General features: G+C 41.5%; 1 protein-coding gene across 1 annotated transcript; it reads right to left on the minus strand.

Annotated features, from left to right (window-relative positions):
• Positions 1-4,454: 4,454 nt before the first annotated feature.
• LOC131251345 (uncharacterized) lies at positions 4,455-6,649 on the minus strand. The gene is made up of 5 exons (XM_058252026.1): positions 6,304-6,649; positions 6,095-6,198; positions 5,830-6,001; positions 5,622-5,744; positions 4,455-5,540 (listed from the first exon to the last, which is right to left on the minus strand). The coding sequence occupies exons 1-5, from the start codon at positions 6,499-6,501 to the stop codon at positions 4,575-4,577; spliced, it is 1,563 nt and encodes a 520-aa protein (XP_058108009.1). The 5' UTR covers positions 6,502-6,649; the 3' UTR covers positions 4,455-4,574.
• Between the last annotated feature and the right edge of the window lie 21,206 nt (positions 6,650-27,855).

Consider the following 27,855-nt stretch of genomic DNA (forward strand, 5'->3'; position numbering starts at 1 on the left):
TCTTGTGTCTTTTTGAGTGGGATCTCATACGTAGGAGGCCCAAGGAAATAATTGTTAGAATCCATGGTTGGTTCACCTCTCCAATTTAAATTCTGATGGTTTCTCCAATCAAGATCATACATGTCATATGTGGGTGTACTCAATAGTTGGTGATAAGCGTTCTCACCCATATAAGAATCATGCATTGTCTTCTGAACATCATAAACTAGTCGATTTTCAATTGTAGCTTCAGTTAATTAATGAGACGTAGGGTGTTTCTTAACATAGTGATCTAACAACCCTTCAATTAATGTTTCGTCTCTTAAAGTTGATTAGATTATTCTCATGTCCATTTCGGTATGAACATGATAACCCTAATTCTAAGCCTAACCCAAAATCAAAATCCTACAGTAATTAAGGAAGTAGAGGGAATGAGGAGGGATGTTACCGGTCAAGATGGGACTAAAACTAAGTAATCCTACAAAACAGAAATAAATAACCAATGTTAGTGATGTTAGAAAATCTGAAATAAAACAAACCTTAGAAAAAATTTTCTAAAATTAGAAAGACTAAAAAAATGAAACCTTAGGTTAGAAAAATTCAAATAAAATAATTTAACCTGAAATAAAAATTAGACCTAGAAAACCTAAACCTAATTATGTTCAATGCCACTCCTTAACAATAGTGCTAAAAATTTGACCAAACCCAAGGGTTGCTAACCCCAAGTGCAGGGCTGCGATGCATTAATAATTCGGTCAGACCGAGGTCGAATGCTTGGGGAATGGGGAACAAAACCTAAAACTAGTATAAAGATAATGATTTTCCTGGGTTTTTAATCCAGCGAATAAATTAAAGAGTTTTTTAAATCAAGTAAATAAACGACTACAGATCCAGGTGTTCACAACCCTAATTGTAAGGTCGCGATATAGTAATAATCTTAGTAAGACCGAGGTCGAATCCACAAGGATTATTCTTATACGTTTTTAAATTTAACTACAGCAAGAACTAGAAGAAGATAAAAATCTAAATCTGAAATATTAGAGAGAGTAACTGTGAATCATGTAATTGAAACTTGTGAATTTAATGGTGGGGATTAGGGTGCCAAGGATCCACTTATAGCTATTGGGATGCTACCTTACTTGATTCAAGATATCCAATTGGAATCAGAGTACTATCTTATCCAATTAGAAAGAGAGATGATCAAATCTCTGAACTTCTCATTGATCTAGCCACAATGGAAGAGGATTGTGAAGATTTGGAAGGGATTCTGTCACCAAACCATGCCCAGGAGACGATGGAGAACAACAAGATTTACCAATCCCACAATCTCAAATAAGAAAAGAAGATACTTAAAGCTATCGCAGCGTCTACTGTAATTTGAGTCACAATAAATCATTGAAAACTAAAAATATTCCTTAAAATCAACTAGAAATCAATGAAGTTCAACATAAACATGAATCAAAGCAAAGTAAACATCCTAATCACTCTACAAGCTTCACTTCTTAGACCTAGCTAAGAGATTTAGCCAACCATAGACATGATTGAACTAAGAACTCTTGGATAAAACATAAAAACAACTAAAGAAGAAGAAAAAAGACTTTTGGTGGCAGCTCTCCACCCTTTTACTCTACTCCTTAAACCCTAAAAGATACCTAGGAACATCCTAAGGATTCCTACTTATAGTTGTAAAGTCCTATCTTACGCAACTCCTTAGAATTTTCAGAAATCGTCTTGAATTTATGCACTCCGCATAAGTCTCGTGTTACGCGTCGGTTGGACTGAAGTTGGGTTCGGTTGGACCAAATTAAGGTTGAAAATCGCACTTTCTCGTTGGACAATTTTGCGCGATTTCAGTCGGACCGAAGTTAACGTTGAAAATTTTTGATGATAAAATCTATTAAATTTAAGTCAGACCGACTCCAACCGAAATCTCCAACCAAAGCTTCTGTCGGATCAAAGTTGGCTCAGGTCGGACCGACTCCAACCGAAATCTCCAACCGAAGCTTTTGTCGGACCGAAATTGGCTCAGGTCGAATCGAATTAAGCCTGAAAATCTTGATTTCTTGCTGGATAGTTTTCTACAATTTCGGTCTGACCAAAGTTGGCTCAGGTCGGACTGAAATAGCCTGTTTTTCCGCTACAGACTTTGTAATCTTCTCCATTTTTTGTTCATCCTTTGTACTTGGTTTTTTCGGATCTTTGGCATGTGAATTCTTCATTCTTGGTCTCCTAAGATCGATCATTTACCTTGTTGATTATTAAGCATTAAATCCATGCTTTTAGTATTCTTTTCAAACCAAGCTCTCAGATTTACCTCGCAATACAAACATATATAAAATATACCATTAAGAATTATCATGTTCATAAAACCAAGATATAAATAAGTAAAAATATACAATATTTGACACTCAACACCAGGAATCCACTTATAGTAATTACGATATCTCATTCACTGATTCGATTCTTATAACCCAATTGGAATCGAAGTCATCAATACTAATAAAATATGATTTTGATTGAACAATTCTCTCATGAAGCATTTAGACATCAATCATAGGGAATCAAGAGAATCTAAAATATCCTTAAGTAAAATTGAACCAATCAATTATACAAATTGATTCATTCTCTAATTCAAGGCTAAGCAGTTGTTAAATCAAAACATTCATTGTAATCATAGTTCACAACAAATCCATAAAGAAACAACTTAAAGACTTTAAGTAAAATCCAAATCGATTTCAATCTATTATTATTCAAACCAATGTTTATTGAATCAAATAAACTAAATATTATAATTAACTAAAAGCTTAATCTCTTAGCCTTAGCTAAAAGATTAGCCTAACATGTCTAACATCTTAGAACAAAAACCAAGATCTATTATAACCCATGAAGATATCAAAGCGGAAGGATGTTGTCGGTGCTCTACTTAAGTTTTTTTTTTTTTTTTTTTCTCTCACACACTCTCTCCTCTCCCCAAACCCTGAAAGATTATTAGGAACGTCCTAAAGAACCCTTTAAATAGATTAGGAACTCTATCTTTCGCATCGACTTGAAAATTTCGTAAACCGACTTTGAATTTATGTAGCTACTCGCACCATCGATGGTAATGTGATGGCAGCGAAAATCTCCTCAAGGGATTGACTAGGAACGCAAAAATTGTCCAACAATGGTTTTTTAATATTCAAAAGTTTGTCAGTGGCATTGAAACTCCTTCCATGACATCGAGTAGTGAGTCCAACAACTAATTTAGAAAATTCATGAATTTATCAATTTGTGCTCGAGATATCGGACACCCATCGAAATACACTCAATGGCACCAAACTCCCATCGATGGGATTGACCAGTGTTGTATTTTCTTCGATTTTTAACTCAACGTTAAATCTTCCATTTTCTTCCTTTTGCACTTTGTTTCTTTCATCCTTTGCACTTGAAATATTCAACTTTTGGTCTCAAAATCTCTAATTTTTCACCATTATATTTTTTTAAGATTTAAATCATCTTTTAAGCATGTATTCATCTTAGGCTTTTGAATTACCTCGCATGTAGAAAATATATTTTAGTGAACCAATTTAGCACTTAAATAGCAAGGAAGCTAATGCAATTAGGAGGATAAATATGTAATATTTAGGTATTATCAGTGTAAGTGTGAGATCATATGTGTGGTTATAAGTATACACGTAATACAATGCACATGTTAAAGTTGTTCGAAATCACTTATCGATGTATATGAGCAGACAGGTATAACATTTACTGGTCGGATTGCAAGAAAACTGAGTAAAAATATGATATAATGGATGAACGATTAATTTAACAGATGGGTGAATGTGTAAATAGCTAGATGAATGGATAATTAATGATTGGATCTATAAATGGATAAATAACTTATTGGATAGATTAACAATGCATGGATGGATGTTATGATAAATGGATGAATCTCGTAATGGACAAATGGATTTATTAAATGAATGGATGGATCGTAAAAACACATGTTCACATAGATTAACGAATGTATGGATGGTTGAATGCCTGGATATATGGATATACAGTTAATGTATGCATGAACGGATAATATAATGGTTGGATGATCATTTAATTGGATAAAACCATGAATGATCAGATAATTAAATCCATGTACTGGACCATGAATGATCAGATAATTAAATCCATGTACTGGATTTTCTAAACAAAATCATAGGCCTAATACTCACAAAATACTTTTCTAGTGTCACTCTTCCCGCATCCGCGTTGGCTCCATGGGAGCAGAGGATATTGCGGGAAGAGAGAGAGAGAGAGAGATTGGGGTCGTGATTTTCGTGCCCTATGCCTTTGAAAAATGAACTCATTTTCTTGTGCTCGATCAGGAATGGTGGACATCATCCCGAGATTGTGATTAGGTGGAGCAAACTGAAGCTTTCATTCATACAAATCTGATGTCTATGGGAACACAAAAAATAAAAATAAAAAATAAAAAATCTTGATTAGGGCTTAATCCGGATTATGAAGAATGGTATTACTAAACAAACACCTCTGCATATGGCAATAATAAAGTCTTTCTTCAAGATTTACATAACAAAACCTTCATGACACTCGCATCCCGCCTAAAAGCCTCTTTTAGTCCTCACAGAAATGGGCCTCTTCTCTACGTTCAGACGCTGCAGCCGTAGTTCTTCTGCAGATTCTGAATATGCAGTCGCGGCTCTTCGATTGGCTCTGTATGCCACATTATCAATGTGTTCATTTGAAAAGCCAATCGAATCATATTTAGATTCGATTGAGCTTTGCTTTCGGGGCGGGTAGTCAAGCTTGATTATTTCATTCTCATCCGACACTGCGTTTAACGGTCCAGTTTTCTGGAATCCAGAGCCAGCTCTGCCTCTTGAAATCGGCAATCCGGTGCTTCTTGCCGATGATCTATTTGTTTCCTTACTAATGTCAGACTCCTGATTGAAATTGAATTCATGATTCTTGTGTGACTCATCATCGTCGCTCTCATCGAATTGTATAGACCGAATCTTCGCCTCTTCTAAAGCAGCCGGAGTGGAACCCACCTCGTTGGACTTTCCTTTGATTTCTTGCTGGAGAATATCCACACGTTTAGCTGGCAATTCTTCATTTTCTGAATCTGAACTAGAGTTTTGAATTGGGTGAACCTTGTCAAAACTCGACCGGGCAGAAACCCGATCAAATTCATCTGATATTACAGTCCCATTTGGATTGTTTCCCAACCCAGATCTCAATCTCGAGGACCCATCATCTTGGTTCCTCTCAAATCTATTCCTTGATACAGGACCCGGACTTCCCCCTTGGTCTCCGGATTCAGTTCTTGAAAGTTCTACTGCAGCTCTTGCCGCGGCAGCTGCCAAAGCTGCCGATTCAAAAGCTGCTTGAGCAGCACTGGCAACATCCGCGTACTTCTTCCTTTCTTTGATCGATCCAGACGATTGCTCCTCCTGATCTAATTCATGGGAATTTAGAGGATTATCATCACGCCTAGATTTAACAGCCACTCCTCCCACATCGGTAGTTTTCACTGGCTTAGATCGGTGGTTCGACTCAGTTTCCACCTGTATTTATGAAGAAAATATTGAGAAAAAATAAATTTACTTAAAGAAACCACTTGGGAAGAAAATGTTTAAATCACTTACCGCTGCAATTTCAGAAGATGGTTCTTCAAGATTCAGTGTGATCCCGTTTTCAGCAGCGATTTCCTTCAACACCTTCAATCTGATTTCCAAACTCGGCTGTCGGGTTGACATCTTCTGTATCATCTATCAAAAACCAAATACAAGTACAAAAATTAAAGAAATTTGAAAGACAAAACAAAATAAAATCAGCAATATCTGCAAAACCTACCTTGGTATTCACCCTGCAATTGCTGCGCAACTCGACAGCAGCAGCAGCAAAATCCTTCCCATACCTTGATGTGAACACAGAACGGATCTCGTTGAGCTCTGGCGATTCTCCACACCTGGAAGCGGCAAAGATAACGCTCGCTATTGCCTCGTGCAGTTCATGGGGGCAATCTCTGTAATAAGAAGATAATACATAAAAACCACATATAACTAATTCATCCAACTATATAAAGAGAGGTTATATTGTAGTGATCAGAAAGACTAACTTTTGGTTCTCAATGAGCACGGTCCTCTCAATCAAGAGATTACAGTAACCTTCGATCAGAACGAAAACGTCCAACATGTTCTGCTCCTTGATCACATGTTCGACCTGAACAATTCCAGGCACAAAATTCTTTATTTATCAAACAAACAACAGAAACAGATTTTCTACAAATTGAAACAGTTAATTTAGTAGAAAGTAAGTAGATTATACGCGGAGGAGAGCACGCTCATGATGTCCGAGCTGGAGGAGCTGGGCGACGTCGCTTCGGGCCTGGGAATAGCGGACCTGACGTTGGTTCTTGAGGACGGAGAGGCGAGAGATGGCGAGTCCCACAGTCGTTTTGAATGTTGAGGTTTTGAAGCCTCTTCCAAGAAAGGCATCTCGAAAGGCGTCTCGCTTCCTGGCCATGCTTGCTTGCTTTTCTTGTTTTAGGAAAAACCAAGCAAAGGGGGAGAAGGGCAGCGTGACAGAGAGAGGAAGGTGGGTTGCAGTAGCCTTGAGTTTGCTTGTGTTTACATATGTCTTTATTTGTTTTATATCACCAGGTTGGTTTGAAAATTTGGAAGAGATGGATTACTTCAGCACTAAGACTGCGCAATAGACGAATTTTACGCGGTGAAGTTTGGATGAGCCGACTAGAGTGGCCGCGGCTTGCAGTATTGAAGGGGATTCCTTCGTCATGATGGGGCCCACCGTGATGTACCTGTTATATCGACTCGGTCCATCCGTTCGCAAGCTCATTTTCGAGCATGAGCCCAAGCATGATGCAGATCCAAAGGTGGAGGGGACACAGGAAACAGTGGGGATTCTTCATTCGTAATTAAAACGTTCCTGGTGGGGCTACAGAAGTTTTGGACCATGCTGGATTTTTGTGTTTTCCCTTCATCCATGTCCGACTTACCTTATGAACGGGTCGGATGGCATACAAACATCACAGTGGACACTACAAAGGTTCCAACGGCTGGTGTTTTTATCCCAACCGTTTCCTGTGGTGTGGTCCACTTGTTCTGTGGCCTCATTTCCGGGCTCATGTGCTAAATTTAGCTGGATAAACCAATGAACAGATTGGATATAACACATAAATAATGATGGGCCGCACAGACGCTAGTCTTCATTTAAGGACACAAATGGGAGTGCGGATTAGGTGAGGCAAGGTTACAGCTTGGTGGGTGAGGCCCGGATCGTGGGGCCGTATTAATGTATGAGTTATATATCCGCGTTGTCCATCGGTTTTGCCAAGTTCATTTTAGCACATGGTCCTAAAAATGAAGCAAATCCAAAATTTAGGTGGGCCACACCGCAGGGAACAGTGGAGATTGAACACTCACTTAAAAACTTCTAGGGTCCACTATAATGTTTGTTTGCCATACAACCTATTCATAAGATCATAGACCTTGATGTAATAAAAATACAAATAGCAATTATATCTAAAACTACTTCTATGGCTCAAAAAGTTTTTAATGGTGGAATTCTTACTGTTTGGCCCACTTGAGATTTAGATCTGGGTCATTTTTTTAAACATACCATAAAATGAACTAGAAAAAATGGATGAACCAGTGACTGTACAGAAAATATAATGAGTGGCCCCACTGTAAGGGGATGTGGATTTCCCGTGAAAGCCTTTGGTACGAAGTTGGTGCCCGGTGATTCTCCGTGGGCCACCGTGAAGTTTCTAAAAAAATTCAACCTGTTCATCTATTTTTTTCAACCAATTTTAGGGAATGATACGAAAATCAGGTGGATCCAAAATTAAAGGCGTCCAGACAAAGGAAAACTAGATAAAAGAAAAATAATTTTCCACCCTTGAAACTTTCCTATGCTCCATGTTATTGTTTTTTTGCCACCCAAACTGTTTGTAAGTTCATTTCCACAGGATGAAGAGAAAACGGTAATTGCTGAATCTTCACTTTTCCTCTGGTGGGCGCATTTGCGTCTTGTATCCACGTCTACATGACATTATGAATAGGTTGGATGGTAAAATCCTTTATGTTGGCCCTTAGAAAGGTTCCAACGCTGGTTGTCATTATCATTGCAGCTTCCTTTGATGTGGTTCACTGAAGCTGTGGACCTGCCTCATTTTTTGGATCATATTTTAAAATGATCTTAGAAAAGTGATGAACAGTGTGGATAAAACACTTACACCACAGGGGGCCCCACAGAGCCCTGCCCAGACGGGTAAGACGCAATCCGTGTCCTACGAAATAACAAATGAAATGAGTGTATTTTTCAGAAACATCATGGCAGGAAGAGGATTGGCTGTTGTACCACACATCAGCTAAATAGCTGTTGTAGGTATGTGTCGTGCAAAGACGAGCACTGATGCTCCCCGAGCTCTGAATTGTATGAACGGTTCAAAGGATATCAAAGTTATGTAGGCCCCACAGTGATGTATTTATTGTATCCACATTGTTCATCTATTTTTAGAGATCACTTTAGAGCATTATCCAAAAGATGAATCATATCCAAAGATCATCTGGACCACACCACAAATAGCAGTGACAATAATGATTTTCACCGTTAAACAATTCGTAGGGCCCACCATAACGTTTATTTTCCATCCAATTTGTTCATAAGGTCACAAAGACCTGAATTAAGAGGAAAATAAAAAAAATAAAAATAAATTGGTATTGATCCAAAACTTCTGTGACCCCAAAAAGAGTTTCAATGGTAGACATTCAATCCCCCACTGTACTTTGCAATGCAGTCCACTTGATAGTTAGATCTGTCTTATTTTTCTTCTCAAGCCTTAAGACAAGCTCGTAAAATGGATGGACAGTTTGGATATAACACATACCTCGTGATCAGACCCACATAACTTGCTGACATCAATACAGCAGCTATATAGCTGGTGTGAGGTACACCGGATGTGGATTGCATCCTACCTCCGCCTGGACAGTAATCGGTCTGGACAGGGCTCTATGGTGCCCACCGTTATGCAAGTATTTTATCCACACCGTTAATCGGTTTTATATGATCATTTTAAGGTATGAAACAAAAATTGAAGCATATACACAGCTCCAGTGGACCACATCAAAGGAAGCTGCAGTGATAATGACACTCACCGTTGAAACCTTTCTAAGGGCCACCATGATGTTTTTTTTTTACCAGCTAACCTATTAATAAGGTCATGCTGACTTGGATGAAGTGAAAACACAAATTTCAGCTTAATCTGGCACTTCTCCAACTCCCAAGAAGCTTTTAATGGTGGTTATGGTCACTTAAGCCTTGTAACTACCGCAATTTTTGGTTCATACATTAAAATGATCATATAAAAACAAGTAATGGTGTGGATAAAATACTTACATTACGATGGGCCTCATAAAGCCTTGCCTGGACAGATTACCGTCTGGGTGGGGGTAGGACGCAATCCGCGTATGAGGTACACCGGCAACGGATTGGCCACTCCCCCTCACACCGGCTAATGGCTGGTGGTCGATGCTCTGTGGGGCTCTCCATGATGTATGTGTTTCATCCATTCCACCCATCTATTTTTATAGATCATTTTACTGTTGAGAGCAAAAATGAGGTATATCCAAATCTCAATTGGACCACATTACACGAAACAGTGTTGAATGAGTGTTGACTATTAAAAACATTTTGGGGGCCATAAAAGTTTTGGATCAAGCTAATTTTTGTTTTTTCCCTTCATCTAGGCCTGTATGACCTAATCAACAAATTGGATGTCAGATAAACAGTACAGCGGGCCTTAGGAGAATTTTAATGGTGGATATCCAATCACTACTGTTTTCATGTGGTGTGGTCCACCTGAGATTTACCTACCTCTTATTTTTGGGCTAAAGCCCTAAAATGATCTTTAAAACTTAATGAACAGAATGGATGAAACACATACATCATAGTGGGGCCCACAGAGCACCGACCACCAGCCCAAGGCTGGTGTCAGGGGCAGTAGCCAATCCGTTCCCGGTACACCAGCCAATCCGCTTCCATCGTAGAATCAGCGCAGGAACTTACGTGGAAAGCCTTTGGCAGAAAATCCGCCTAGTTTTGGAAGCTTCGGCGTTGGGACCTAGCATTCAAGAGTCGTCCTTTTCGACGAAAGAGTCAGCACGAAATCCGGCTCCGTCGTTTTGGAAATGCTGCTGTGATACCGTGAGTGATTTGCGAGTTTAGCACCATTTTTAAAATGGTGGTGTCTGTTACTTGCAATGTGGTACTGGGAAGCCAATTCCCTGGTGACACGCAGGGGCTGTGGGGCCCACCATCATATATGTGTTTTATATCCATTCTGTTCACTTGTTTTGGCAACTCCTTCTGGGATATGAGCCTATAAATGAAGCATATCCAAAGCTCAAAGTGGACCACACCTCATGAAATAGCAGGGATCATGGCACCACCATTGAAACCTTCCCAGGGCTCACGGTGATGTTTATTCGCCACCTAACCTGTTCAACAAAGAACAAAAAATATCTGCATGATCCAAAATTTTATAGGCCCTCAAGAAGTTTTAAACGGTGGCCATTCAATCACCATTACTTAATGCCTGTGGTGTGGTCTACTTAAACTTTGGATTTACTTCTTTGGTGGGCTCATGCCCTAAGATGAGCTGGCAGAACGGATGGACGGCGTGGAATACATACGTCACAGTGGGCCAGGGTCAGGCAAATCTACTTCCGTGGCACTGGCTTACAACCACCATGACTCTTCATTGCGATCCCATTCTTTTTGGTACACTTCTCTAGGATTTATATTAATTAAGAAATGAATGGTTAAAAATAAAATACTCAGTGATCCAAATTCACACGGAAACTTCGTATGAATGGATCCGCCATTTGGATGGTCTGAATTACGGTGAGACTATGCCGTGCGGGCGGTGGAAGAGTCACCGCATTTTTAAATGATAAAGAACTAACATGCTGACCATTTCGCCTGCAAAACTAATCTAGGATGACCGGAAGCGGATTGCTGGTGTACCTCACACCAGCTGTAGAGCCGCTGTATTGACGACAGTAAGTTACGTGGGTCTGATGAGATATGTGTTATATCCAAACCGTCCATTCATTTGGCGAGCTCGTCTTAAGTCTTGACATGAAAAATAAGACAGATCTAACTATCAAGTAGACCACACTATAAAAAGCAGTGACGGTTTCAACATCTACCATTGAAACTTTTTTGGGGTCATGGGAGTATTGAAACAATATGAAAATTTTTTTCCTCTTAATTCAGGTCTTTGTGGCCTTATGAACAGATGGGATGGAAAATAAGTGTTATGGTGGGCCCTACAAATTGTTTAACTGTGAAAATATCATCTCCGTTGCTATTTGTGGTGTACTCCAAATGATCTTTGATACATTTTTTTCATAATGCTGTAAAATGATCTCTAAAAATCAATGAACAGTGTAGATATAATAAATACATCATTGTGGGGCCACGTAACTTTGATCTCTTTTGAACGGTTAGTACAACTCAGAGGTCGAGGAGCGTAAGTGCTCGTCTTCACACGTACCTACAGCAGCATGCGGATTGGCTGGTGTACCACACACCAGATATATAACTGCTGTAGGTATGCTCCTCCAGCTCGGAGTTATACGAATGGTTCAAAGGAGATCAAAGTTACATGGGCTTCATAGATATGTATTTATTATATATATACTGTTCATCTATTTTTTAGAGATCATTTTAGAGCATTATCCAAAAATAAAATAAAATGAATCATATCCAAAGATCAGCTGGACCACACCACAAATAGTAGTAGTGATAATGATTTTCAAAAATTCGTAGAGCCCACTATAAGGTTTATTTTCCATCTAATATATTCATAGGGCCACAAAGACGTGGATGAAGAGGAAAAACAAATTTCATAGTGATCTAAAACTTCTGTTACCCCAAAAAGGGTTTCAATTGTAGACGTTCTATCCCCCACTGCTTTTTGCAGTGTGGTCCACTTGATAGTTAGATCTGTCTTAGTTTTCATCTAAAGCCTTAAGACGAGCTCGCCAAAATGTATGGATGGTCTAGATATAACACATACCTCATGATCCGACCCACAGAACTTACTGATGTCAATACAACAGCTATATAGCTGGTGTGAGGTACACCAGCCAATCCGTTTCCCAGTAGCTATATAGATGGTGTGTGGTACACCAGCCAATCCGCTTCCAGGATGACCGGCATGTCTAGGGAGGGAAATTATTGCAGTAAGAAAATCCATGGGCCCACTACCATGTTCTTGTAAAATTCACTCATTTTAGGGCAGGAGCCAAAAATATAGGCAATCCAGGCAATTGAAGACCCAAGTGGCTTGCACCACGGAAACAGTTAGGAAGGAAACACCACCATTAAAGTTTTCTCGAGGCTTGTTATGGGTAAATTTGTGCTGACCAAATGGCTTGGATGAAATAAAAATATTGAGGCAAGCGGTTTGGGTGGATGTTCGGGTATGAGCACGGTCTCATGTGCTGACCACAACCTCCGCAACCAATCTTAGTGACCACGAATGACAGCCTTGGACACCTATTTAATACCTTACAGTCTTAACATAGGGGATGGCTCGATATGCTGACCTCAAGAGTCGATCACAAAGACCAACTTTGACCAAGGGCCTGACTTAAGGGATCGGGCTCGACCACCGACTTAGAGATCAATCTCAACTATCGACCCCGACTACAACCACCAACTTCGGTTGTAACCTCGGTCAGCGAGATCTCGACAAACGACCTACAAGTCAGCCTCGACTATCGAACTTGGCTTCGTATATTGACGACTAAGGAAGATCCCCTCCATATACGGGAAGGATTACCTTCCTAAGATCTTCATCGAGGATCATGCTAAGATGAGCCTAACATATCCGGGGAAGGATCCCTTCAATGATACGTAACAGATTCACTGCCATATATGTAAGTAGTGATAAGGGGTTATAAATAATAACCCTCCATAGAGAAAAAGGTATGCACAATTATCCTAATTCGACTAAGCCCATTGTATGCCTATTCTTAAGCAACGGAGGGCCCCCGACCTACAAACGACGCCCAATTTCACTTGGTTTTGCAGGTACACGACAGGCTAGCAAGGAAATCAGATCGTAACATCAATAGTTTGGTGACGTCTGTGAGAACGACAATAAAGCCATTCTAAATTCACTTATCGTGTCTCTGTCTAGCCCGCAATGGCTAAAGGGAGGAAGATGGCTTTAGTCGCCATTGCTGCACCAACTCCCACACTAGAGGAACAACCTGAAAATCTCCAGGATCCGCATTTAGAACGTCATACCGACCCTCCTCCCGTAACGGCTGAACAGAGGTCTTGCAACAGGGGATGTCGGCTCATCTCCTTGGAAAATCAGGTTGAAGCTTTTGCTGGCAACGTCGAACGGATAATGCAGATACTAGAGAGGCAACAACCACATCCTTATTGCGGTGCAGAAGCAGGTGCGTCGACCGAACTGTCTCGACCTTGTCAGGTGCTTCATGACTCCCACGTGATAAAGCAACGACCTGGGCAGTATAGCCAAGCTCTCGTGCATACCGCGGGAACTACCGTACTCGTAGACTCTAACCTGCATCATACTCTCGAGAAAAAGAGGAATGGGAAGGCCCCTGAGGTCATCGCAGAGAGTGAGGTCTCGTGGGAAGCCAAGCTTAGAGAAATCAAGGACAGCTCGGTGACATCCAACAATCGTACTGCGCTCAAGTTCCAATCTTCATTGAAACCATGTTGGAGGAAACGAAACCTTTTTTTACCGACAACATCATGAGATCTCAACTTTCACCAAGATTCCGGATGCCTCATATTACCCCTTACTCTGGATTCGAAGATCCGTCCGAGCACCTTTAATTCTTCAAATCATGGATGGACTTGCATGGCACTTCAAGCTTAGTAATGTGCCGAGCATTCTCCTTGACCTTGTCTAGAGTGGCATGAAAGTGGTACATGAAGTTAAAACTTAAGTCTGTTAGTTCTTTTGCCCAGTGCAACAAGACCTTTATCACGCAGTTCATCAGCAGGAATGATAAAAGGAAACCAACGACACAACTCCTCACTGTTACCCAAAGGGAAGACGAGCTACTAAAGGACTACATCATCCGCTTCAACATGGAGGTAGTGCAGGTGGATGACTACTCCAACCAAATAGTTTTGGCAACCATGATATCTAGTTTACAAGAGGGAAAGTTTCTCTTCTCAATTGGCAAGAACCCCGACCTATCACGCCCCAAACTCGAAAAACGGGCTCACAGAATTTCGATCGCCGAATCCAGTGCCGACAGCCTCCGTAGTACCCCATTCTCGCCTCCCAGTGCCTATACGCCAAGTTCCAATCCTGGGATCCTACAAGGAGGATTTTCAGTGTGAATTTTTTGTAAATAAAAGAGCATAACCACAAGTATACCCAAATCACAAAGGCAACATCATCATCACGTATCCACTAATATAAACATTAAATTACAGTACTGAAAGGGAAATACATAACAAAATCTCCAAAGTGATCTACCATAAGCTCAGTCGACTCCTGCCTCAGCTCAGCTGCAACCTATCGTCACTTACACGCATCTATCGTGCATAAGCTTATAGAAAGCTTAAAGGGTGGTGAACGTGTGTGCGTAACGCAAGTGCCGAGTATTCAATGCAATTCCATAAATCATACAATGTCAAAAATACTGGCAAGTTCATGAATCATACGATATCAGAGTACATAGAAATACTGACAAGTTCATGAGTCATATAATATCAGAGTATGCAATGCAGATTGGCTATGACATGCGAGGTCGTGGTAAACCAAATGTCATGTACTGGGGATGTAATGTAATATGCGGTGCAAAAAAAATGACTAAGCTAGAGTGTGAAATTGGGATGATAGTGCATAGTATCGCAGGCTATGGGGTCCACCACAAGGAACTTCTATCCAAATCAGTCCCATACTTAAATTTGGATAGCCAGACTCAATGTGGTAAACTCCTGATCTCAGGTTGGTCGTGCGCCCCAACTGAAATCCTGACCACAGTGAAAGTACACATAACAATTAGTTGTGCACGACCAGCCTGAGTGGATAGTGAATGAATGAATGATTAGTAAAATGCTGAGTATGCAACTCTGCTCACTAAGTCCACATATCAGTACCGTACATCTCTGAGATCATCACTAGGGTCTACTAAACTCTACACCAGCTTGCCGCCCCATCAAGCCCATGACTGGGTAAGTGGAAGAGACCTCACTATCTGCTTGCCAATATTGGCCCAGTTCGTCGATAGCAGACCCATTCCTCAAGCTAGTCAGACTCAGCCTAACATTGCCTACTCTCTCAGGCGGGTAAGGCCACACCCCCTCCTAATCGACCACGACATAGTGGGAGACGTGACCTACAGGTATATGACCCTCATGCACTCATGAATATCCACTCAGTCTAGATGTTGGAGTATCTCCTGGCCTCGGGGGTTTAGGGATTCACTTAGGGACATCTATCACACCCGTATGCTAGAACCAAACATTTTTAGTGTCCCATCTGGGCATCCACGAGATGCTTGTAGAGGCCACGACCCTGATGTCGCTAAGGCGTATGGTGGTCATTACATAAAATGTGAAATGCATGAGTCATAGCATCCAGTCATGCATCAAACCTGCGCGTACCATGTACTCATGTGAGGCAACTCTACCTCTAAGGGAGTCCAATAAACGATCAGCCCAATGACACATACTATGCTTAATCACTCCTCATAACAAGCATGCGAATGATGCGTATGGGCATATATCATGAAGTATACTAAGCATGATTATACATACATCATGGTGGGCCTGTATAAGGTAGTCCATGTCCCGTGTAAATGAATGATTGGTGTACACGTAATCACACACACACACACGTAGTGGGCCTCACACATATAATCGGCCTTCCAATCGATGTCACACAATCACAATGGGTCTCACATAATAATAATAGGCCTCATATAATGACAATGGACCTTATACAATCACAATGGACCTCATATAATCATAATGGGCCTCACATGATCACAATGGACCTCATACATCACAATCGGTCCTCATACAAGGGCCTCATACAATCATAATGCTATGCTAATACATACTCAATGCGTATACTAATATAGTTATAATCAATAATCAGCCTATATATATGGCGGGGTTCATACAAGGACCACAGATCTAATTCATAACATGAGGATCGGTCCTTAACAATGGACATACTAAATCTGATACCACTGATCCTTCCACCTACGGTGATGATGTACTCTCCTCATATCAAGGTTGGGCCTAGGTGGCCTACCTATATTCCCAAGGATCCGGAACGAGCTTCCTTATTCATACTATTATATAGCCCGCTAGATGCCATAGGGGCCTCAAATAAGTCCTAAATGGACTCCAAGATCAAAGAAATAATCCTACTAACAACCAATGGGGGCCTAACATCTTGGGATAACCCAATGTGAATAGATGGAACATGCAAATGGGGCCTAATGATTAGGGTCAACCCACTTAGAGAAGGATGAGAATGGGCCTAACAAGGCCTAAGGGAAGGTCACAATGTGGACATTTAACCATCATTGCCCATTAATGCTAGCATTCAACAAACATTACTCCTAAAGAGTGATCCATATAGAGCTTAATATATTGTGGGCCCATGGCCTCACACAAGGGCCTCATACACAACATAATGGGCCTCACACAAAGGGCCTAATATACATAACGATGGGCCTCACTCATAAGCCACATATGCATCACATTGGGCCTCACTCATGGGCCACATATACATCATAATGGGCCTTGCTCATGGGCTACATATGCATCACATTGGGCCTCATCGTATGGGCCACTAATACATCATAATGGGCCACATCCCATGGGCCTCAAATACATCACATGGCTACCATGGGCCTCACATACACCAAGTGGGCCCTGCACATACAGCAGGTGGGCCCGACATATGGATAGTGTGGATATAAAATACATACATCAACATGGGATCCACTGCACGGACGGTGGGGATTAAACCCATACATCATGGCGGGTCCCACATAGACGGACGATGTGGAATACAATACATACATCAGTGGGCCCCACGTCCTCAGATGGACGGTTGGACGGCATGGAAAAACACATATATCATGGTGGCGTTCCACTGTTTAGCTTGTTGGACGGTGGAGATACAACATAGACATCATGGTGGGGTCCATCGTCATATGGACGGTTTGGATATAACAAATGATCAGACCCACATAACCTGTTGACGCCAATACAACAGCTACATAGCTGGTGTGAGGTACTCCAGCCAATCTGCTTCCCACCGTCCAGGGATTGGACGGTGTGGATACAACACATCCATCATGGTAGGCCCCACACCCCACACGCATGTGTAGGGTGGGTCCCTTCGTCCTAGAAAATGGGCGGTGTGGATTTCACACGCTGGTGGGCTCCACTGTCTTAGCCCTGGATGGAGGATAGCATGGATGAAATGTATACATCAAGTGGGTCCACACGTCTGGCCCACCTGCTTTTAAACAAAGCTGGTATTTGTTTTCCCCTTCATACGGTCCAGCAACAGCTGTTGCTGGACATCCTATGGCTGGACTGTTTGGGTGACCCGTCATCAAGGTGGGCCTATGATCTGGCCAAAATGGACGGACGTGGTGGATGTGAAACACACATCATGGTGTGTCCAACATACACACACACACACACATTAAGGTGGGTCCACATGGTGGCCCATTGGAGTTTAGGTCAAACTGATATTTGTGTTTTTCCTTCATCTAGGCCTGTCTAAACGAACAGGCAGTAAGGTGGGGCCCAACACATGGGCGGTCTGGATCAAGTGGGCCACATTCCATAACTAGAGAGAGAGAGAGACGGCGTGGTGAAGGAATGTAACGCCCCATATTTTCAGGACCCAAGTATATGACTCGTTTTCCAAAAACCCGAGTGTTAACCTATAGAGAACTAATTTCTATATTTTTTTCATCAGAGTTAGCAGATAAGCATAGAATGGACAAGTCAGCATAAAGGAAAATTTTACATTTACATTAAACATATACAAGAGGCTGCCCATAATGACCTATACAAACTAATGTCTCAAAATAAACAATTACAAAATTTATATAGTTTAATACATGAGAAATATTAAAATGCATTTAAATGTAAGTCGCGCAATCGCACAGCTTCTCTAGGAAGGTATAACCATGCATCCTCGACGATCACACTTGACTCCTCATCAGACTAAACCTGAATATCACTTAATCCACTTGTGCTACCTACACGGTTATATATTTGATGGATAAGTAGCCAACTCAGTGTGAATTTCCTCAAGATTACACACCGCCGCCTTAGCTAAGCATAGTTAAAAACAACAAGACATTCAAAACAATACATGATGCAGTCTTTTTAAATGCATGGATGCGTGAATGCACATCGACCTGGGGATGCTCATCTAGTTGGACTTGGGCTCATCACCCATACAAAAGACTGGTCACCAGCATAGCATATCTCGTATAGCATGGTGCCAAGTCATCGTACATATCTCGTACGTAGGTCACTAGCGTAGCATAACTCGTACAACATAGTGACAAAGGGTCGATAGTCAGTGGTCTGGGAGCTAGCAAAATGATATCCCACTAAACCTAAGGGCACGTGCTACAACATCCAGAATTATCCAACCGTCATCATCAATATGCTATGAATGCATGATTAGCCAAACTATTATTATTTTACTTACAATCAGCCGATTTGAGTAAATTAATGGTCACTATGGGGGATTCATCACCCAGTATAGGCTAACAGCTGGGGCATAGTGTCCCATTGTAAGGTCCGTATCTTCGCCCGTACTGTTCCGTAGGCTTCCGCGGTCCTCCCGGTCGAATTTCGATGACCCGTGATCTGTTATCGGCAGTTGCATGCAACCTTGAGTCGTGTCCCGTATTCAAGAGTCGGCTTAACCCGAGACTTGTACCCTAGCGACCGCACCGTCACCGCGGTTCCGATGTCGCGTATTATGCGTCGAGGCGATGCCCAGGCCAAAAGATGTGGGCCCGTGTTTAGTTTGAGAAAAACACCGCGCGTCGTAATTTTCAAGAGAATCTTACCCTAAACATCACATCAATCCATCAATGAAAGTCAAGTACACAACCTTACCTATCCATCCCTTTTTTTCACCAACAAGGAATGGCACCCATTCCTCTTTCCACCCAAAAGTTAACAAAAAAAAACCATCACCCTTCACACCCATTCCTTTCCTTTACAACCTCTCTCTCTTCTTTATCCACTTTTTCAAAGCACTAAAGAGCCTTTAGATGTCCAAGCTCTCCATGAGAAGAGCCATGTGTGGCCCACTCCCTACCACCCTATGTCTCTTCTCTACCCTTAGATCATCATCTCCACCGTTGAAGGAGCACTTTTGGAGCATTGGAAGGATAGGGAGGAAGAAGAATGAGAGGTGGGTGCTTCTTTCTCTCTCTCCCCCCTTTCTCTTTTAATATTTTGGTGTGATGATGTGGCTGTGTGGCCCACCCAAATGAACCCCATCTTGATGAATGTCTTATCCAAACCATCCAAGCCATGTGGGCCCTACCCTCTGGATGATGTGAAAACATATGTATCAGGTTGATTCAAATCAAGTGGACCACGTCCACATAGGACCCACCAGCCATGGTCCCCACACGTGGGACCCACCTTGATGATATATATACCCACACCGTCCGTCCAGCGTCCAGGGACGCTGGACGTTGTTTTACCGTGAAGGCAGTGGGCGTACTAACAATTTTTAAAAAAAAAATATGTATAATATATATATATATATATATATATATATATATATATATATATATATATATATATAGGTTTGGGATGGGCCGCTCTTACAGGCCCCACCCTGGGTGTATAATTTCAATCCAAGCCATCTATTCCTTTCCCTAGCTCATTTTAGGCGTTGAGCCGAAAAATGAAGCTAATCCTCTTGTTAGACGGGCCATACCATTGAAAATAGTAATTTTCACCATTTAAATTCACTTTAATTTTTTTACACATCGAAATATATCGAATACTGGGCTTGTTTGGCTTGTCTTGAGCGGTAGCAACCAATGGTTGGGTCGGATTCCCCCGATGTGGGCTCCACATGTGAAAACCCTCAGAAAAACACAGGTTTTTTTTTTTTTTTAATTACAGGGCAAGCAGCAGTAGGCGCTACTGCCGGCAGACCTCAGGACGCCTGCGCGTCCTGCGCTAGACGTGAACAGGCAGGGACGTGGGTCCTTGCCGTGGGCCCCACTGTGATGTGTGTTGTGTCATCAACACTGTGCATTTGGGTGAGGCCCCTAGGGCAGTGGGCCACCCCAAAAATCAGCCATATACGTGGCCCAGGTGGCTCACATCATAGGAAACAGCGGGATTGGATGTCAGCCATTGAAACCCTGTTTGGGTGCTATAGAAGTTTTGGATCGAAATGAAATTTGTTTGTTTTATCTTTATTCAGGATTCTGTGACCTTATGAATGGATGAGATGTAAAATAAACGTTACGATGGGTCCCATGTGGGACCCACTTACCATGGATGTTGAACATGTACCATGCAGCTACGTAGCTGCTGTACTGCACGTCAGTAAGCTCCTGACGTCAGCAAGCTATGTGGGCCCTGACCATGGAGTATGTGTTATATCTTAACCGTCCGTCCCGGACATGTATCCACTCCACACGTGTTACACGTGTGGAGGTGGGACCCACCTTGATGTATCTATTTTAAATCCACCAGCTGTCCAGCACGTCCAGAGGGTTTGGACGCTGGATCTGGACCTTCCCTTTTTAATATATATATATATATATATATATATATATATATATATATATATATATAAATAATAATATAATATAATATTATATATGTATGAGGTAGGCCCCATGCAAGACCCACCTGATGTGTGTGTGAAATCCACACCGTCCAACGATCTGGACGTGGGTGTGATCCACACTATGATGTATATGCTCGTCCATTCCGTCAATCTACTGGACACGTGGCCCTACTCTGTTGATATGTGTTATATTCAGGCCGTCCATCCATAGGACCACTATGGTATATATGTTGTATCCACCGTCCAATAGCTGGACAATTGTATACACCTTGATATATGTATTCCGCCCACACCGTCCAGATGGACGGGTGGTGTGCAGCCACCATGATATATGTATTTTGTCCTTGCTGCATGTCCATTTCTAGACATGTGGGGCCCACCCCACACATGTGGCACTTGTGGGACAAGACCCACCTTGATTTATATGTTTTATCGACACCACTCATCTAGACGCGTGGTGTGTGGCCGCACTTCGACATGTGTGTTTTCAGCCACGCCATCCACCCTGTTTGATGGATAAGTGTGGCCCACCATGATGTATGCATTGTATTCTCACCGTCGTGATGGCGGGACCTGCCTTGATGCACTTTACAACCATGCCGTCCACTTGTTTGGCTGCCAACGTGAGGCCCACCTTAAGTATGTATTGTATATCTATGCCATCCATATGTGTGGCCCACCGTGAAGTATGTTTTGTATATCTATGCAGACCCATTGGTGCGGCCCGTGGACGCGGTCCACTTGATGTGTACAAGGCCCATTAGTGTGGCCCATTGATGTAGCCCATTGTGATGTGTAAGGCCCATGGGTCGTGGGCCATTGAGATATATTTCCGGACCATATGTTGTGGCCCATTATGATATATTTTTGGCCCATTTGGTAAGGCCCGTTGAGATGTATTTTCGGCCCATATGTTATAGCCCATTGTGATATATTTTCGGCCCATTTGGTAAGGCCCATTGAGATGTATTTCAGGCCCATATGTTATGGCCCATTGTGATATATTTTTGGCCCATTTGGTAAGGCCCATTGAGATGTACTTCTGGCCCATATGTTATGGCCCATTGTGATATATTTCCTGCCCATTTGGTAAGGCCCAATGAGATGTGTTTCCAGCCCATATGGTGTAGCCATTGTGATGTTTTGTAGCCTATTTAATGAGGCCCATTATGATATGCATTAGGTCCATGGGTTATGGCCCATGTGATGTATTTGAGGTCCATATGGAGTGCCCACCTGTTATGTATTTGAGGCCCATGTGCAAGGCCCACATGTTGTGTATTTGAGGACCAGGTGTAGGGCCCACCTGTTGTTTTTCAAGGCCTGATATGATGTGTGATTTCGTCATGATGTATGTATTGATGTTTACGTGGGCCACTCCTTGGGAGCGATGTTGGTTAAAGGTCCATATTGATGGGTAATGGTGGTTGAATATCCACATTGTGACCTTTCCTTAGGCCGATTGTTCGGCCGCTTTTGATTGACGTGACCGATTTGCCAATTATGATTGTCAAGGCCAAGTATCTTGGCCGAGTCAGATTGTCAAGGCCTAATGTAATGTATATAAGGCTATAGAGCCCTTTGTGATGTATATTAGGCCCATGTTAGAGGCCCACTTGATGTATATGTAGCCCGTGTTAGAAGCACATTGTGATGTATATGTGGCCCATGTGATGCGACCCACTTAATGTATATGTGGCTCGTGTTAGAAGCCCATTGTGATGTATATGTGGCCCATGTGATGCGACCCACTTGATATATATGTGGTCCTTGTTAGAAGCCCATTGTGATATATATGTGGCCCATGTGATGCGATCCACTTGATGTATATGAGGCCCAATGTGACGTATCTATGGCCATCCATTGAGGCCCATCTTGATGTGATGCATAATGGACCCGTGTGAGAGGCCCATTGCAATGTACTTGGGACCCATGAGTTGTGGCCCATTGTGATGTATTCGGGGCTCATGGGACGTGGCCCGTCCGATGTATATAGTCTCATGTGATGTAGCCCATGTGATGCGTATTAGACCCATGTGACGCAGCCCATTATGATTGTATGAGGCCCATTATGGTGTATTTGAGGGCTAGGCTATGGAGCTCATTGTGATGTATGTTAGGCCCATGTGAAAGGCCTATCGTGATATGTATTAAGCTCTTGAGTGAGCCCATGGTGTTGTATATTTGTCCCTTGTGTGAGGTCATGGGTGCGCTATATGTTAGGATCTATGTGGGTCATTTCTTAAGGGCAATGTTGGTTAAATGTCCACATTGTCGCGGTCGATTGTCGATGCCGGTTATTGATACCGATTATGAGTATGTGATAACATAACATCATGATACATGCCCACACGTATCATCTGCATGTTTGTTATGAGATGTGGTTGATCATTGCATAGGTCATTGAGCATGTTGTTTTGAGACTCCCTGATAGGCGGAGGTTATCTCGCATGAGCGCACGGTATGCGTAGGATTGATGCATGACTGGATTGTATGACTCATGTACCTTGCATTATGATTATTGTACGCCCTAACGACATTAGGGTTGTAGCCTCCACAGGCATATTGTGGATGGCTAGACGGGACACCAGAAATTTGTTCTAGCATCGGGTTGCCATAAATGGCCCTGGGTGAAAATTCCTAAACCCTCTTGGTACTAGAGGATGCCCCAATGTCGAGACCAAGTGGATACATGAGCGCCCGAGTGCCGAATACTAGGGGGCCGTGTCTTCCACTATGTCATGGTCAATTGGGAGGGGGTGTGGCCTTACCTGCCAGAGCGTAGGGGGCAATGCTAGGCTGATTTTGACCAGCTCGTGAATGGGTTCGCTATCGACGTGCTGGATAGGTATTGGCAGACTATTGGCCAGGCGGATAGTGAGGTTTCTTACGCTCACTTGGACTATGCCGCTGGGAGAGGGGCAGTGCCATTTGGAGTATACTAAACCCCGATGATGATCCCAGAGAGGAACCGTACTGATATGTGGACTTATTGAATAGGAGTTGCATACTCATACATTCATTTCATTCACTATCCACTCGGGCTGGTGGTGCGCAACTAATTGTTGTGTACCTTAGCAAGGCCAGGATTTTGGTTGGGCACGCGACTAACTTGAGATCAGAAGTCTACCACATTGGGTCTGACTATCTAAATTTAGGTATGAGTCTGGTTTGGATAGAAGTCCTTTGTGATAGACCCCGTAGCCTACGATATTACATACTATCATCCCAACTTCACACTCCAGCATGATTATTCTATTCGCATCGCATATTGCATTACATCCGTAGCATATGACATTTTGGATTACCGTATTTATGTATTTATGTGGTCTAGGTACGGCTGACACTATTTGTGAACTCATCAGGAATTGCATATTACATCGCATCCTTGAAATCTGATATTTCGCTCTTTATGACTTCTCATTTACATAGCTGTCCTATATTGCATATTCTTATATTGATTAACTCATGGACTTGTCCTTATTTTTGCTTACTCTGTTATGATATGATTTATGATCTTGTCAGTATTTCTATTTACTCTGATAATTCTTGCTCTTGTCAGTATTTCTGCTTACTCTGATAATTCATGATCTTGTCCATATATCTATTTATTCCAATATTGTACGATTTATGGATTACCAGTATTTCTGGTACTGTATGATAATGGCATTGTATTGAATACTTGACATTTATCTTGTGCACACACTTACACTACCCTCTAAGCTTTCTATAAGCTTATGCACAATAGATGCGTGTAGGAGATGTTAGGTTGCAGCATTGTGAGCTTGGAGCGTGCAGCGGTCTTCTAGAGCTTGATTTTCGATTTATGTATTTCCCTTTCAGCATTGTACTCAAATGATTATATTAGTGGATATGTGATAATGATGTTGCCTTTGTGAGTTGGGTAATCTTATGGTTATGCTTATTACGAGTTAAATGTACATTGAAAAAAAATCATCTTTGTAGGATCCCAGGATCGGAATCTGGGGCATGGACGCTAGGAGTCGAGAATGGGGTACTATGGCGGCTGTCGGCACCGGATTCGGCGATCGGGATTCCTGTGAATTCGATTTCTGGATTTGGAGCATGACACCCATGACCACCATCCCCGGCTCATGAGGTTTTCCCATCTTAGGATGTTTAACAGAATTCATCGACTAGTGGTCAATCAAATTCAATACAGAGGAAAATACCATCACATGCTTTTATGGAAATGAATCATCAAAGCCATAAGGGAAAATACCAAATCTTGAGACAAAATAAGTCAGTGCGATAGGGCAACATTAAATTAGGGCGGTAAAGAGTTCACTCCAAGGCCACATAGGTGGAAACATTCCATGAATGTTATATCCACATTAATAACCCACTACCAAAGCAACCACTAAGTCGAGGATCTATTGTTACATAATCAGTCTCATTACACCCTAAGTATGGGTTCACATACACAAGAGGGAATACCCACTAGTAAGTGTAGGTGAATAAAGATCCATAAGCGACTCACAACAATCCATGAAAAGCTATATAGTTATGGCATGCCAGACATAAGTTGATTCATAATAATTACCATAAGTCGTGGAAAGAACTATCAATTGTAGTTCAAATGAAAACCATCATGTAAGTAGTTATTGTATGAAATCATGGTGCACAATTGTCAATATAATTCAAGTTTAAGCCATGCATTAAGAATTGATAAAAGATCGCTTGTTATGAGATAATATCTGTGGTTCTAATAAAGACTAAGACTAATTTGAAAATGGAAAGCTTAAGGGGAAGAAATCATCACCTTATACTTTCAATCACCTTCTAGTGTCGCTAAGTGCTTGCGCCTTCAAAATTGTATCCTACCACAAATCATGAACTTGTATAATTAGATCCAAATTCTATGCCCTACCTAGGTTTAAGATCATGGCCTGGGGTTTGAATTATATATCTTAGGGTTTTTAATGTAAAATTAAGATTTTCATCTTAGGGTTTAGTCTTAAATTTATATTCTAGGATTTGAACTCTAGTTGGTGTATTAGTTACAATTTAATTTTAATAATTATAAGACAACTATTAGTGTTAGTGTCATAATTTATATTAGTTAACATATCCATAAGGATGGCTCACAAGTTCATATTTAAATATACCGATATTATCTAATATTCCTATAATGACTAAAAATCTCTTAAATAATGTAAGTGATAATAATAGAATCTTTATTAACAATAATATAGTAAGGGCTAGTCCTACTAATTATTTTAACAAGTATTTTACTAATCCTATAAAGAAAAATGATAAATACTTCTCAGCACTAATAGTAATGACTATCAATAATACTAGATACTAGGAGCTGCCATGAATTATGAAGTTCTATCATTAGTTCCAATCCTAACACATTATTTAGGGTTAAGGTCTCAACCTAGGATTTATATTACTTAGTTTTTAGGGTTTCATTCTTAAGTTTAGCTCTATGATAAATTTTAAGATTCAATTTCTAATGGATGTAATAACAATATTAATAATGTTACTAATAGTAATCCAATAATGGCTAATGATGTATAGTTGATCATAATGCTAATAACACTAATAATTTTAAAATGATTATTAATATTAGTAGTATACTTAATATTAGTTAATGAGGCACTAATAGCTATTCTAATGAAATAAATAGTATACTCTAATCACCAATGATAATACTTAAGGTTAACAGAATAAGTTCTAATATTCAATAATGATAATTTGCATGTAATAACTACCATCAATATAGGTAATTTACTAATGGCTATTCGCATGTAGAATTAACAATCCCAATGATGATAGTGATGGTAACAGTGATATCATTGATCGAAATAATTTAAATATGGAAGGAGAAGGTGGAATCACATAGGTTGACTTGGTTTGAGTCGAGTTGACTAGGCTCAACACAACTAGCAACCATCCTCTTCTTTCTCTCTTTCCCCTCATGAATCTCTTCTTCTTCTCCCAACTTCAGGGATTTAACAACAAGTTGGAGTCGCACCCGACCTACTCAGAATCCCACTTGACTCGTGCAACGAGTCAAGCAGTGGCTCGTTCGATTCGAGCCTGACTCGGCAGTCACACAACGACCCAATGTCGTCTCTCTATCTATCTCTCTTTCCTTTCTTTCTTCATGGCTCTTCTTTCCTTCTTTATTTCCTCTCTTTTCTCGTTTAAATAGGCCCAACAACACCCGAACATAGGCGTAGCTTGGTCCAATTCGCTAAGCAGTAACTCGGCCCGACTCAGATGGGAGTGTAGCAGCGTACCTTCCCTCTTCTCTCTTTTCTTCTTCTTTTTCTTCTCTTTCCTTCATGCTTCTTTTCTTCTTTCTTCTCCTTTCCTGCTGCTGGGAACACCCAGCAAAAACTGTCCACCCGACTTGACTCAGCTTGAATTTGGCTAGGTTCAAGCTGCTGCTATAGTGCAGTCGTTGCTGCCCTCTCTTTATTCTCCCTCTTTTTCTTTCTTGTTTTCCTTCGTTGGACGATGGTCATATGTGTTACACATTGGTGGATTTTCAGCCTCACAAACACCAGCAGTGGTGCAAGCTCGACATGGGAGACGGTCGGCCTTTAATGGTGGATCGCAATCTGGTAGGTATTCCTTCAATCTGATGGTTGTAGATGATGTGTATAGGCTCAGAGGAGCTTGGGGAATGGTTGGAGTGAAGCTTTAAGGAGGTTTTCATGGTGGGTTTGAGCTTAGGAAAGAATGACCGTTTTTTATTTTCGTTGTGGAGAAAAGAAGACCTAAGCCACTTAGCTGGAATGGATGGTTGAAAAGGCTCCATTTAGGACGGCCTAGATGATCCCTTGCTTGCTCACGCGGATCGCCAATGTGTTGCATGAAAGACAGTTTCCATTTCTGGAAACCATGTGCTTGTAGGTCTAATTTGTGGTCGAGATTGTGCGCACACGAGTGCAATCTAATGGCTGAGATTAATAGGGATTGGCAGGACCAAT

This window comes from Magnolia sinica, chromosome 7, assembly GCF_029962835.1.
Source record: "Magnolia sinica isolate HGM2019 chromosome 7, MsV1, whole genome shotgun sequence".
NCBI classification, from domain to species: domain Eukaryota; kingdom Viridiplantae; phylum Streptophyta; class Magnoliopsida; order Magnoliales; family Magnoliaceae; genus Magnolia; species Magnolia sinica.